General features: G+C 39.3%; 4 protein-coding genes across 6 annotated transcripts in view; 1 reads left to right on the top strand and 3 right to left on the bottom strand.

The window, feature by feature from the left end:
* Window positions 1-259: 259 nt before the first annotated feature.
* LOC124642410 (S-methyl-5'-thioadenosine phosphorylase) lies at window positions 260-8,714 on the bottom strand. 2 transcript variants are annotated; one of them, XM_047180817.1, is made up of 9 exons: window positions 8,516-8,714; window positions 5,202-5,377; window positions 4,415-4,552; window positions 3,754-3,933; window positions 3,534-3,609; window positions 3,268-3,354; window positions 2,683-2,805; window positions 1,743-1,859; window positions 260-343 (listed from the first exon to the last, which is right to left on the bottom strand). In XM_047180817.1, exons 1-8 carry the CDS (start codon window positions 8,537-8,539, stop codon window positions 1,824-1,826), a joined length of 840 nt encoding a protein of 279 aa, XP_047036773.1. In that variant the 5' UTR covers window positions 8,540-8,714; the 3' UTR covers window positions 260-343; window positions 1,743-1,823. The 2 variants fall into 2 exon arrangements, with proteins under 2 accessions (XP_047036773.1, XP_047036772.1); XM_047180816.1 differs by having other exon boundaries at window positions 260-346; window positions 1,746-1,859.
* LOC124642411 (cytochrome c oxidase assembly factor 7 homolog) lies at window positions 7,225-8,338 on the bottom strand. Its single transcript, XM_047180818.1, has 2 exons — window positions 7,871-8,338; window positions 7,225-7,693 (listed from the first exon to the last, which is right to left on the bottom strand). Exons 1-2 carry the CDS (start codon window positions 8,253-8,255, stop codon window positions 7,326-7,328), a joined length of 753 nt encoding a protein of 250 aa, XP_047036774.1. The 5' UTR covers window positions 8,256-8,338; the 3' UTR covers window positions 7,225-7,325.
* A 169-nt stretch (window positions 8,715-8,883) lies between the features above and the next one.
* Window positions 8,884-11,115, top strand: LOC124642412 (heme oxygenase 1). The gene is made up of 4 exons (XM_047180819.1): window positions 8,884-9,191; window positions 9,532-9,664; window positions 10,033-10,244; window positions 10,485-11,115. Exons 1-4 carry the CDS (start codon window positions 9,092-9,094, stop codon window positions 10,772-10,774), a joined length of 735 nt encoding a protein of 244 aa, XP_047036775.1. The 5' UTR covers window positions 8,884-9,091; the 3' UTR covers window positions 10,775-11,115.
* Window positions 11,116-11,213: 98 nt separating this feature from the next.
* LOC124642409 overlaps window positions 11,214-13,830 on the bottom strand; it is a 59,931-nt gene continuing 57,314 nt past the window's right edge. Inside the window, exons 61-62 of one of the 2 annotated variants that reach the window (XR_006985763.1) lie at window positions 12,533-13,750; window positions 11,214-11,707 (exon numbers count right to left, since the gene is read on the bottom strand). Coding sequence is in view for 1 of the 2 variants with exons in the window: in XM_047180815.1 (XP_047036771.1) it covers window positions 11,621-11,707 (87 nt within the window). In the remaining variant the exon portion in view is untranslated. The remainder of the gene's footprint in view (window positions 11,708-12,532; window positions 13,751-13,830) is intronic. The other variant, XM_047180815.1, reaches the window with a different exon arrangement.

Genomic DNA, 13,830 nt, shown 5'->3' with positions numbered 1-13,830 from the left:
CCACCAGTGGTCCGCGGACCACCGGTTAAGAACCACTGGCCTAGGCTATGAACGAAAGTTAACTCGAAAACTTAATGAATATAAGTTTAATGTAATTAAATTGGTGAAAGTGGGTTTCCCTGTCTACAAAAATAAGTATAAAGCATTTGATCAACTAGCTTTGGTATGTATTTATGTGATACTTATTGCAGCGGGATTTTGGACGACACGAAACCACTGAAGTTGCATCGTCAACGGAATCAACAATAAAACGATTTGATAGTGTGTCAAAAATGTATTGTGCTAAACTACAAAATAAAAACAATTTGTTTTAGATAAAAATATTGGTAAACTTCTTATAAAAATTGAGTTATTCCCAATTTGTCATTAGTACCGATTGGTCACCAACTATTTTTTCCATACACCAAATCCCAATTGGTCATTCGAGCAAAATAAATAATTTAATATTTAAATTTTGAGTTCCGTTTCGTCACCCGCATAAAATTTCACGTATCAGAGTACCGTCAGAAATAAAAGTGTTAGAAGAAATTTTAAATGAAAAACTTCGATGTAGGTAATGGTTTTAATAGCTCTCATATAAATATAAATTTACATTAAAACACAGGTGAATTCAACATGGGCATTTTATAAACCCGAAAATGTGACTCGATACTTTTTGTACCGGTAACAAAAGTACCAGGAGCCCATAACTAGCAAAGAGATTGTACTTATACATAAAAATAAAAAGTTGTGTTTGCACATACTGCAGTATTTATTTTTAATTGGACATTGTTCGGTTAACAGAACTTAAACTTCTTGTTCTTACTATCCATACACTTCTTCCTCCGAGCCTTTTTCCCAAACTGTGTTGGGGTCGGCTTCCAGTCTAACTGAATGTAGCTTAGTACCAGTGCTTTACTATCCATACACAATTGAGAAAATATATTTATTTTATTTATGTATTTATGGTCATCCAGTGGTTGCCACAGGACCCACAGGTGGTCATCGCAAGCGGGGTAGGCCCCGAAAGAGATGGCGGGACGACCTGGATGCCTACAACCCTGGTCTCAAAAGATCGAGAGGTGTGGAGACAAAATGGGGAGGCCTTTGCCCAGCAGTGGGACAGTAAGGGCTAAGAAAAAAAAAAAAAAACATGTATATGTGCTTAATAGAAACCGAACCATACTTTGCCCCTTCTTCTATATTTTGTCTCTTTCTAGAAAACAAAAGGCTTCTGTTTTATTACCTGATTTTATATATAAAATAAGTTATACCGAGATTTTCAAAAAATTGGTTGACATACATAAAATACAGTTCATCGACATGGTGTAAATTGGTATGTTTATCTACAATTAAAAAAAAAAACGTAAAATCCTGACACTGACTGCTATACTCCTGTAAGTTATGCGGTCCTAGTACACGGTGGGCAGTTCCATGGACATTCGTTGATTGGTATATTACTCATTTGATTTATGCGATCCTGGTATTTTGGTTTTGGCCGTGCGTTGTGTGACGCCGTTGAAATCGCGATTTTATTAATAGCGGCTTGCTATATTCGGAAAAAAACATAGCCAACATAAATAAAAAAAAAACCATATTACAATATTGTAAAGCTTTTCTTGTTGACAGTACTTTTTACAAAATAAAGTACGGATGACCAATTGGGACTAAGCAAAATAAAATATTTTATCGAATGACCAACTGGGACACGTTTTTTATGGATGCCTAATCACTAAAATGACGAATTGGGCATAACTCTAAAAATTAACGTGTGTAAGTATAGTGTTATAATATTATGGAAATTACTGGTTTTGCTTAATTCTATGGTTTCTTTGGCGCGAAGATTATTCCTTCAGCATTATAGCAGAAGATACTTGTTCCTGTAACAAATAAAATAACACATTGTAATAATTACTGATTTCATAAACGGCTCATCCGAATAAGATACATATTATGAAAGCAAACGTTTGAAAATTTTACTAGTAAGTCTCTAACTAATGGAAATGGCAACAGGACGAAATTGGTTCCATAAAAGCGTTTTAACCATCATAAGGCTAAGTAACGTTTGGCGCGGTCGGCCCATGGATATCCATCACAACTTGTCATGACGAGTTTTTCCGTGCGGTAGTCAGAAGCCAGGGGCCCGATTCTCCTAAGTTAATATTGTCAAAATCGAATAGAAATCGAATCGAATATGATCGCAATAGCAGTTTTAACCATATCGGGCATTCTGCTACTATTTTAAAAGACCAATCGTATTCGATTGACATTTGATTGGTGTGCGATTGGTCTGCTATTTTGGTGATTTTGGTCTATACGGTAGTTTGCTGTACAATCATTTTGCAATCGTAAATCATTTGCAGACAAAATGATTCATTATTGAATGACAGAAAAGGATAAAAATGTTTATTTCAAAGAAAAAATAGCGGAATGCCACATACGCTTCAATCGTAATCGAGACGGGATTGGACCTCAGTCGAATCGAGTCGAACGTGAATCGTATGACGCTTAAGTAAAATTAGGAGAATCGGGGCCCAGACAGTCTGATAACCAGTGTTACCAAGAGGTGTTAAGTTGTCCGGGCGACTGGGTTGTGGAGGTCAGCTAAGCAGTCGCTCCTATAAACACTGGTTCTGCATCTGGTGAGACTGTAAGTCGATCTCAACATAGCTATAGGCAGAGATATATAACATAGGGACTTACTTGATGTGCACTCAAGTATTGGCGGTCGGTTTCCGCAGCCAATACCTGCACAGCATCAATGATGACGTCAGCTGCCTTCTTCACATTCTTAGCGAACATCGCTAGCACTTCGCTTACTGACACCTGCAACAAGAATAAAGAACATTGAAATATGTAGTTAATAGTTTATGATATATCGAGCCAAACTTATGGCGGCTAGTCTGAGCAAACTATGGAGAACAAAAGACTAGCGCAGATTTCATAACGCAATATCTTCTTAAAAAAGTAGCACGCCAAAATGCGGGTGTTTGAGGGACGAGGAATGTTACTAGCTCTGCCCTTATAGGTACGCCATCTTTGGGACCCGTCTATTATTTATAAAACCAAATCACCAATCATCATTATTCTTCGATAGGTATGTCATAGAAGTTAGTTTAATAGTGCCTGACCGTTTTTGGTCACGCCTACCGTACGTTACATGACCTACAAGAAGGCGCCTGACCCATCTGCCTTATGCAACTTGTCTCATACTAACTAATTCATTAATATGCGATATGATGTGATGCACATGGGATTAATTTTGAATGACAAAAGTACAGTACTCACAGACGTCTCGTTCTCCCTCCAGCAGTCGTAGTCGGTGACGAGAGCGACGGCCGCGTAACTCAAGCCTGCTTCCTTTGCTAATACAACCTGAATAAAAATAACATAAGGTAAATGCTTCGACGAGTTGCGGGAAATTCAAAATATGTTTTTTTGATGTTTTACTTAAGTTAACATATTTGTCAAAACACTTTGTACCTACCTAGAAGTGATTAATCCTCTGTAAGAAGGAATTAATGCAAGACATTAAAAAAATTCTAAGCAAATACCTCAGGTACTGTCGTCATGTTTACAAGATGGCCGCCCCACTGACGGTGCATCAAACTCTCGGCTCTGCTCGAGAATCTGGAAATTGAGAGGAGAATCAGGAAAAACACGCTATTCTGGCAGTCCTGTGAAAATCAAAGGGATGATCAGCTGTTTTTTTTAAAGAAAATTATGTCCTGTATTTTTTAGTAAATCTATTGAAGAGGAAGGCATTTGATTTACCTAGGTCCCTGTATAACGACCGCAGTGCCAGTCTCATGGTACCGATACCCGCGGGTCCTGGCTGCCGTGATCATGGCATTCCTGGCTCGCTCGCAGAACGCGGGGTGCATGGGTAGGTGACACACGCCCTTTGGCCCGCCTTCCGTGCGATCGTAGAACGTGCATTTGCGACCCCAAGTTCTAAAAAACAGACAGATTTATGCCTCCTCTCGCACGGAGAAGGATTGAACGCTAATCACCACGATGCTCAATGCGGGTTGCTGATTCCAAACATTATAAGTCCAGGTTTCCTCGAGATGTTTTCCTTCATTTTCATCACTCATTGGTGTTCAAGATGTAAATACTACTGTGTGAGAGGAGCTGCCTGTGCCCAGTATCGGGCCGGAAAAAAATGTCTGATGATGATGATGATACATTTATGAATGCACACATTGGTGGGGTGGTACGTAAGTGTTACCGCTGAGCTTAGGTACTTACAGAGTTTGGATTTGACCAATGTTACTGAGTGCTTACAATGGATATTTTTTAATTATAAGTACAAAATAAAACGTTATGCATTTTAAATACTTAGCAATTAAATGCTACTAAGGTAATTGAATTTGTAAAGGCGCTGGCTTCCACATCAGAATGTATGTAAATAATGACAGGCAATGGATGTTACCTGTCAATAAAGTCGTTCAATATGACAAGGTCGCCAGGTTTGTACTCCTCGACGAGCGACCCAGTGGCCGTGGTCGCCAGGATGTGAGTGCACCCCACTTGCTTCAACGCCCAAATGTTGGCGCGGTAGTTCACATCGCTGAAACGAAAGAAATAAGCAATAAGGAATGGATATTAGGTATTATTAGAATTTAGTTTGCTTTGTTATAAGTTGAGCTCGTTAATTACAGTATTTTTTATCTTTCCGTTATCAGTTAATCTACAGTGTCATCTTATGTCAGCAGGATTCTTGGAAACTATATCAAAAAATCTTTTTGATGTTTATCGTATCTAGACGATATGATTTCAACCTGGATGAACAAACGTGCTCTCGTATTCACAGCAAATCGCAGTAGGTACATACTCATAACAAGGAATAGATTGGCATACAGTCAAATAAATTGACCGGTCTGTACCTACATAATACCCTCCAATTAACTGTTGTGCATTTTAGAGATAATTGAAGCTTCTGCTGCTTATTTATTTTATCCTGCTTGCTTATTTCTTTACGGAAAGTAAGTATGGTATTCTTCTATAATATGTTACACTAGCCGTTTTCCCGCGCTTTCACCCACGACCCGGGAGAAATTCTATCCGTAGGTACCGGGATAAAATAAAGCCTATGTTACTCGGGAAAAGTGTGGCTTTCCAATGGTGAAATATTTTTTTGAAATCGGTTGAGTAGTTTCTCTAGTTTCAGACCCTTTCGTTACAAACATTTTTTTTCCTCTATAAGTATAGCTGATTACCTTGGTTGAAACTGGTGTTTTCTCCCATGTCTCGCCAGCAAGACACAGGGGACTCCTTTGATCTGACCTTCGATGAGCACGTCGGATGGCTTGCCGAAGGGAGTGGTGACTTCTCTTTCCACTTGGTTCTCGAATAGTGTGGGGTCGTCGAACCCTGATCCGCCGATTATGCCGATCTGAGTTATAGATTTTAGAAAGATGAATATTTTATATTGTTTAGCTTATTGGGTAGTTTTGAATAGGTAATCGAAGGTGGGTAGTGAATAGTTGTTATTCAAAATAAATGGCTTCGAAACTTGCTAGTTAAAAAAATAACACTGTAGAAAATACGCTTTTATAATTGCACGTAAAAAACATTACAAGACTTTAGTAACAAGTTCAAACAGCTATGATTCGATGTTCCATCGTGAAGTTCTAGTTCAACAGTACCATATTATTGTATTGTCTTCAGAACTATATGCAGTTGCAAATTTTCATGACTCTACAATCTTTGGAAAATGGTTAAAATAGGTACCTACATTAGATTCCAATAGATAGTTACACAAAAGTCAACCTAATAAGAGTGTTCACAGATTACTAAATGGTTGCATATCTTGCCTATGTAAATATGTATTTAAATGTTTTGTTGCCCTTATTAAGGCCTTATCATATTACTGTATTGCTAACTTGTTTATCTATGCATAAGCATGCTAATCTGTTAGGGCTCAGCTCAAAAATTAGTCATGAATTTTTATTTCAGCTTTATGTGAGTGCAGTGGCGCAGCGTGCATCTGCCGCCCGGGGCAGTTGTCGATTTTGCCGCCCCTTCCCGTGTATTTTTTTTAACAAGTGTTACTGGCCGTTTGTCATTTTTAACCGACTTCAAAAAAAGGGTTTTTTTTTTGTATCGACGTTAAAAATCATCAAATGACCCTTCCCGCTGTGGGTTAGCAGCGGTGAAGGAGTGTCAGACTCTTACTGACTAAAAACCGTCGTGTTCCGTCATAGGCCTTTTATGTTCCAGAGCCGCGGTAACTCTTTCGAACAACCCGCAGCCTCGACAGAAGGGGGAGGTTCTCAAGTAGACTTTTCTTTTATATCTTTGTTACTTGATTTCTTGAAGGTTTTAAAATTCTTTTAGGTACGCAGGCTAGCGAAATAGCTACCTATAAGTATATATGAAATTGAAATAATTTAAAAAGCGGGGCTACTTTAAACTGTTTAACAAATTAATTTAATTTACGGGACTAACACTTAAATTAGTTTCCATGGAACTATACCTAAGCGTGAAATTTGGCTTGTATCTAGGTAGGTATTGCTTATAGCATTCAAGTTTATCTAAACCAGTGGTTCTTAACCTTTTAGTCATGAGGGACCACTCTTACTAAAGTTTGTCTTGCCGGGGACCACCTCATCGGTGTACCTAAATTAGCACTCTGCTAAACGCATGTCGGCAGTTGTGTAGGTAAGCAAATGCAAATAAAGAAAAACTTGCTTATGTAGTTTCCAAATGCGCGAGCGAAGCGAGCGCGAAATTTTTATAGGACTTAAACCAAATATTACGTAAAACTTTGCCCAAACGTACTTAACTTTTTGTTTGTTGACAGATGCAAAAATAAGAGCATATAGTTTTTGAATACGCGAGCGAAGCGAGCGCGAAATTTTTATCGGACTTAAAACAAAAATTACGTAAAATTTAGCCCAAACGTACTTAATGTTTTGTTTGTTGACAAATGCAAAAATAAGGGCCATAATATAATCTGAATACGCGAGCGAAGCGAGCGCGAAATTTTATCGGACTTAAACCAAATATTACGTAAAATTTAACCCAAACTTACTTAATTTTTTATTTGTTGACAAATGCAAAATTAAGCGCATACTAGTTGCGAACATTTTTTTTTTTAATTGGGTAAATTTTGCCGCCCCCTAAAAGCTGCCGCCCGGGGAATTTGCCCCCCCTGCCCCCCTCACGCTACACCACTGTGTGAGTGTAAAAAGTTATATTGCCTTGCGATAAACTATTTAAATAAATAAAACCGCAGTATTCAGTCATGTAACAATAATTTATTTGTACATTGAATTTATCTACAGAGGTAAACACTATACAACTTTTAACATAAATGCAGTTTCTGATTCCTTTTTACACTATTTGCCATCTAAACCTTGTTGGAACTTGATCTCTTTGGTTGTTTCATGAGCTTTCTGTAATGCTTGTGCGATTTCAAAGAATTTCTTTGATTCATCCGGATTCTTTTCCACGCCGTCACCTCTTTTGTACATCATACTGACATTCGCACAAGCATACATGTTTCCGAGCTCACAAGCTTTCTTAGCAAAATTGAATGCTTGAGTTTTGTCAGACTTTATGAGGTATTCAATGTTGGCGTTTTTATCTGGTCTGTGAGGGTTGAATTCTGCTACGTTCTTGGGTACTCCAGTGAGATACATTCCAGATAAGTAGTGGCAGGCCATCGGATCATTTTGGTCACAGCTTTTCTTGAGGTAGTTGTAACCTGGAAGTAAATTTCTTTATGACTAGTTATGCCGACTACTTTTGTTTCTCATTGTTGATGTTTAGGTATATATTCTTTTGAAAATAAGACTTTCACCTTGAATTTCAAACACAACAATAGAACAGCTGATTTATGCATTTGGACTGATAGAAACTTGTTGGTTACTAAATAACTTACCTTTAGGGACATCTCTGGTTATATTAACTCCTGGTCCAGTGGCGGTGAGAAGCATACCAGCGTGTAGGCACGCTCCCGGCTCGTTATATTCGCATCCTTTCTCGAAGTACTTCAACGCTTCAGCAGCGTCACCCTTCTCCCGCCCACGACCAATCAACGTATAGTTCCCAATCTTCAGACATGATTTGCCAAATTTATAATCCAAACAATTGCTTTTAAACACCTTCGCAGCCTTGTCGAAATCCTTCTTTATTGCCTCCAGATAATCACCCAAAAGATGACATACTTCCGGCTTTTTCTCCTTATAGCAGCCGAAGCGGTATTCGATACCGAGGTTTTCTATGTACTCCTTCACCTCATCTTCTTGTTTTAAGTCATAAGCCATCTCGATTTTGTAATATTAGATACGAACCCACAAGTGAGGTTAGATAATAATTCGGGAAATGTCAAAGTCAAACTGATTAGGGTTTATCAATTTATAAACAAACCCGTTAACATACTTTTTTATAATATTATCGCCATTAAGTATTGAATAATGCTGAAGCAGCTTTAATTATTATTTAAAAATTGTTACTGCAGGAGATCTATCTTTAAATTATATATTAATCTAATTTAATTGCGATAACAATTTGATCATGTATTTACCTTTATCGCAGGAGAGTCACCCATTGCAATGTTTTTGATAAACCACGCGATATAACAGCACTTTTACAACTAATTTTAAATGTGTATAGTCACAAACCGGCAACGTAATGTTCTTCAATTAATTTATATAATTGATAACAAAATATAACAAGCACTTCCTTACAAAATCACTACCACAGAATAAAAATATGAATACCTATGAAATTGATAAAAATCAAGACGCTTTTGCTTTATTTCATTACCATTTGAAAATCAAGTAAACTATGATAATAATTTTATTTGATGTATTGACTTAATCTGTCATCGTAATCTGTAGTTATTTAAAATTAAATAATTTGTATTCTAGTAAAGTGCACGTATCAATATTTGTGTAGCAATAAAACGAGATGTCAAATTTTGTTTCATTTCAAAAACAGCTGATTGGTTGAAGTGAAGACAATTTTGCAAAAGAGTATTAATAAAAAGTCAAAAAGTTATCTTGTTTTTTGTAATCACGTTGATGCCCTAGGGTTATTCAGGTTCAATATTCCAACAGTGCGGCAACTTTAGTGCGATAGAATACTGAAAACAGTGACAATGACGGAGAACGGTGATTTATTTACGACTCGCATGCGAAAAGCTACAAGAAAAATACACAACATCAGTGATGCTCTCGTCAACGCAAAATTCGCTCTCTGTAAGTCAAATGATATTTTTGTTATATAATTTCTAATTTTATTTAGCCCCATAGAATCTATCACCAAATTGGAAAGGATTGCACAACAGTATTTTAGACGGTTCTTGTTCCCTTTGTTCTTTGTTGGTCCAAAAGGTCATTATTCAGCTAATTACACGCAGTAGTTGCCGGCTTTAGAAAACATATTGTTAATAATGAAATACATTCGAAAGCTGCTACATTTTACTTACCAGAAATAGTATTCTGCAAGACAACAAGGCTGAATAAATGTATTTTTTTCAACTTTTTTTGCCCTTTCTAGCCATTAGTTATATCTTAACTTAATTTGTATTTATTTCAGCATTACGTGATGAGGAAGTATGGGGCGGTGGACTGTTCATATTCTACCACATCTTTGGTTTCCTAGAAGATGCTAAGGAGAGGCTGCGTATGCCTGATTTTGACAAACTATTTGTCAATAAAGCTCTGTACAGGTTCGTAGTTTTTTGGTGCTATACCAAGTATATCCTCTAACAAGACTTAGTGCATTTTGTTATTTATTTCCATAATTAATAGTTACCTATTTGATGCTTGAAAGCTTGCAATCCTCCTGCAAAGTTTTTCCCTTAATTTTCCCCAAACATAACTTGACATCATCCTCCGAGCCTTTTTCCCAAACTATGTTGGGGTAGGCTTCCAGTCTAACCGGATACAGCTGAGTACCAGTACTTACATGTGGGACTCCAATACCTGTGTTATTGAACTGTTTTGAGTTCTTACACCTGGGATTCCTAGACCTTTGTTATTGAACATTGAGACATCCAAGTACCTAATTAAAATTGACTGTTTTCCTCAATTCCAGGAAGAAAGCATTTGAAGATGACTTGACACACTACTTGGGCGAGAACTGGCGGTCCATACCCAAAGCCATGGCTCTAGAGAACTACATTGAGCACCTGCAAGAGTTGGAACGGTCCAGCCCCCAGTTGCTGATGGCTTATGTATACCATTTGTACTTGGGACTGTTGAGTGGTGGCCAAATTCTGGCTAAGAAACGCAGGGTGTTTGGCGATGGTAAATATATTTTTTTCTAGATTAAAATAATTTGCTTCTCGTTCCTTCCACAAAGACATGATTGGCATGGCATAATTTAATTTCTTATCATGTTTTAGTTATTTCTCTTTAATACTAAAAACATGCTGTTCATCACACAAACAGTGCCAAGATGTTAACTAATGATAGAAATAGTGTACAAACCGTCATACACTGCATTTTACCAGAATATAGTACTAAACTTGAAAATCTTTATTACAGAAAACTCCAAAACCGTAACATACACAGACAAAGTGACAGATTTCACCGGAACCGACATCACGCAGCTAAAGAAAGATTTCAGACAAGCCATGAATGAGATAGCAGATAAAATGACTGAGGAAGAAAAGGAAGCATTTATTGAGGAGAGCAACCAAGTATTTGTTATGAACAACTTGATTGTCAACTCTGTGGGAGGACAGAATAAGGTCTTATATAACTTGTTATATAAATTCTCAGCTGTTGTTTTAGTTGTGGCCAGTGTTATTGCAGCGTATAGAATTTATAAGTGAGGCCAAAGATGTATGTATCTGCAAAAAGTTAGACGATTATGAATAATATTTATCTATTTACTTGTACTTCCAATTTATCCTATGAGTTTTACTTGATATTGCCCTTACTGTTTAAAGAATAAAAGTAGGGGATCATAAGACGCTCAAATGTATTAATATAACTATTATATAATATAAGGCATATCCTACATGTATTCAATAACCTGTCAGTCACAATTATAACTAAGAATATAGGATTGTATCTTTCTTAGAAAATATTGTAGTTACATTAAAGTAATAATATTATTTGTTTCCAAGATTTTAAGACTTATTAAGTTAGTAATAAAATCTTTATTATATAATTTGTACTTTTATTTAATACCTTTTGATGAAGATGAAAACTTGATGCCTGCAAAACTTTGTAGTAAAACTTTCAAGGTACATCAAAGAAAGACAAAAATATACAAAATACATATTTTATTGCCTCTAATCATGTCAAACTTAAAATTAATTAAATATGTACACAGCAAACATACTACATGTCTACATAGTCACTGTATTTTAAAATAAACACTACCATTAAGTAAATAAGGTTGCAAATAAGTTGTTGTTCTTAAAACATATTTTGTATGTACTTATTCCTTAAATTAATTGAACTATTAAACTACTTGAACTTTAGGCATTCTTATATTTATTCATAAATATAATTTTAAAGTATTCCATAAACAAATTGTATATTTTACAATACTAATTTAGTCAGGACAAAATACTCTTTTAATAGTCAGTATATAATTTTCAAATGTTTTTGTCTGAAAGATCTAGTACTAAATCTAAGAAGAGTGTTATTATTTCTAGTCTGGCTTGTTATTATCTGAAGGATGGTAGGGTTGGAGGTTCCATAGCCATGTCAATCAGTTCATCAATGTCATCCTGGTTGAAGAATGATAGCTCCAACTGTGAACAAGACAATTTAGTTAAAAGATGGTAAAATTGCAGGGAGATTTAGAGTATTTCATATCAAGAGGAACTAGGTTGATTGGGTAACTGAGTTTAAGAGATCGAATAGGTAGTCCCTCCAAGTTAGTAAAACACTGGTAGTTAGCTGCATCCAGTGACACTGGAAGACAACCAACACATATTTTGGGAAAAAAGCTAGATAGGGAATGATTATTAAGAGGTATTTTAAGGGTTCTGAAGTACTACTTTTAAAATTAATCCAATAATTTATTTTCATATAAATATCTGGTGCTATACATTGCCTAGTCTAGTAAATGATAACCTTTCATGTCATACACGTGTTGGCATATTATCTGTATTATCTTTTACATTCCAGATTTTGAATATTTTTTGAAAAACAATTTTGATATTTTCATGTGATGTAATAACTACCTAATTATATTTAATAGATAGAGGTTTCCAAGCACATTTGTATCACATCACATCCGTATAAAATATAAATAGGCTACTTTTTGTTTCTCAGTGGGAGTAAAATCAATTTAATGAGATAGTATTAGAATAGTTATACAGATCAGAAAAGAGTAGGCTTTGAGTTTAAAGCTGACAAAGTAAGTCTGACAACCGGACGTACTGTTGGAATTGGGTAGGCTGGGTTACTGTGTTGAAGTGGTCAAACAGGCAGTCGCTCCTTGTAAAACACTGATACTCAGCTGCATCCGGTTATTAGGAAGCCGACCCCAACACAGTTGGGAAAACACGCTGGCTGCACGGGCGCCGGCCGCTGTTGAGGATGTTCTCGCTTGGCTCCTGCTAGATACTGACCAGTCGCTGCGTATCAGCACAGACGCGACACGCGAGGCGTCCCTCACTGCACTCGCAGCGCGGCGGCGACGTGCAGCGTGTGGCCGCGCTGGCTGCACGGGCTGCACTGTTGCTCGTGTTCTCGCTTGGCTCCTGCTAGATACTGACCAGTCGCTGCGTATCAGCACAGACGCGACACGCGAGGCGTCCCTCACTGCACTCGCAGCGCGGCGGCGACGTGCAGCGTGTGGCCGCGCTGGCTGCACGGGCTGCACTGTTGCTCGTGTTCTCGCTTGGCTCCTGCTAGATACTGACCAGTCGCTGCGTATCAGCACAGACGCGACACGCGAGGCGTCCCTCACTGCACTCGCAGCGCGGCGGCGACGTGCAGCGTGTGGCCGCGCTGGCTGCACGGGCTGCACTGTTGCTCGTGTTCTCGCTTGGCTCCTGCTAGATACTGACCAGTCGCTGCGTATCAGCACAGACGCGACACGCGAGGCGTCCCTCACTGCACTCGCAGCGCGGCGGCGACGTGCAGCGTGTGGCCGCGCTGGCTGCACGGGCTGCACTGTTGCTCGTGTTCTCGCTTGGCTCCTGCTAGATACTGACCAGTCGCTGCGTATCAGCACAGACGCGACACGCGAGGCGTCCCTCACTGCACTCGCAGCGCGGCGGCGACGTGCAGCGTGTGGCCGCGCTGGCTGCACGGGCTGCACTGTTGCTCGTGTTCTCGCTTGGCTCCTGCTAGATACTGACCAGTCGCTGCGTATCAGCACAGACGCGACACGCGAGGCGTCCCTCACTGCACTCGCAGCGCGGCGGCGACGTGCAGCGTGTGGCCGCGCTGGCTGCACGGGCTGCACTGTTGCTCGTGTTCTCGCTTGGCTCCTGCTAGATACTGACCAGTCGCTGCGTATCAGCACAGACGCGACACGCGAGGCGTCCCTCACTGCACTCGCAGCGCGGCGGCGACGTGCAGCGTGTGGCCGCGCTGGCTGCACGGGCTGCACTGTTGCTCGTGTTCTCGCTTGGCTCCTGCTAGATACTGACCAGTCGCTGCGTATCAGCACAGACGCGACACGCGAGGCGTCCCTCACTGCACTCGCAGCGCGGCGGCGACGTGCAGCGTGTGGCCGCGCTGGCTGCACGGGCTGCACTGTTGCTCGTGTTCTCGCTTGGCTCCTGCTAGATACTGACCAGTCGCTGCGTATCAGCACAGACGCGACACGCGAGGCGTCCCTCACTGCACTCGCAGCGCGGCGGCGACGTGCAGCGTGTGGCCGCGCTGGCTGCACGGGCTGCACTGTTGCTCGTGTTCT

The sequence above is a fragment of the Helicoverpa zea genome, chromosome 24, assembly GCF_022581195.2.
Source record: "Helicoverpa zea isolate HzStark_Cry1AcR chromosome 24, ilHelZeax1.1, whole genome shotgun sequence".
In the NCBI taxonomy this organism is placed as follows: Eukaryota; Metazoa; Arthropoda; class Insecta; order Lepidoptera; family Noctuidae; genus Helicoverpa; species Helicoverpa zea.
The sequence above is the reverse complement of the archived record's forward strand: the minus strand, read 5'-3'. Positions and strand labels throughout refer to the sequence as shown.

What these genes read in the sequence shown, in the direction of transcription:
- LOC124642411 (XM_047180818.1), bottom strand. Translation starts at nt 8,255, where the DNA reads ATGGCTTATGACTTAAAACAAGAAGATGAGGTGAAGGAGTACATAGAA. An exon ending in AACCAGAGATGTCCCTAAAG is followed by an intron (nt 7,694 to 7,870) that starts GTAAGTTATTTA and finishes ATTTACTTCCAG; the next exon opens with GTTACAACTACCTCAAGAAA.
- LOC124642410 (XM_047180817.1), bottom strand. Translation starts at nt 8,539, where the DNA reads ATGGGTGACTCTCCTGCGATAAAG. An exon ending in GTGACTCTCCTGCGATAAAG is followed by an intron (nt 5,378 to 8,515) that starts GTAAATACATGA and finishes TCTATAACTCAG; the next exon opens with ATCGGCATAATCGGCGGATC. An exon ending in AAACACCAGTTTCAACCAAG is followed by an intron (nt 4,553 to 5,201) that starts GTAATCAGCTAT and finishes CTTTCGTTTCAG; the next exon opens with CGATGTGAACTACCGCGCCA.
- LOC124642412 (XM_047180819.1), top strand. Translation starts at nt 9,092, where the DNA reads ATGACGGAGAACGGTGATTTATTTACGACTCGCATGCGAAAAGCTACA. An exon ending in CAACGCAAAATTCGCTCTCT is followed by an intron (nt 9,192 to 9,531) that starts GTAAGTCAAATG and finishes TATTTATTTCAG; the next exon opens with CATTACGTGATGAGGAAGTA. An exon ending in ACGCAGGGTGTTTGGCGATG is followed by an intron (nt 10,245 to 10,484) that starts GTAAATATATTT and finishes TCTTTATTACAG; the next exon opens with AAAACTCCAAAACCGTAACA.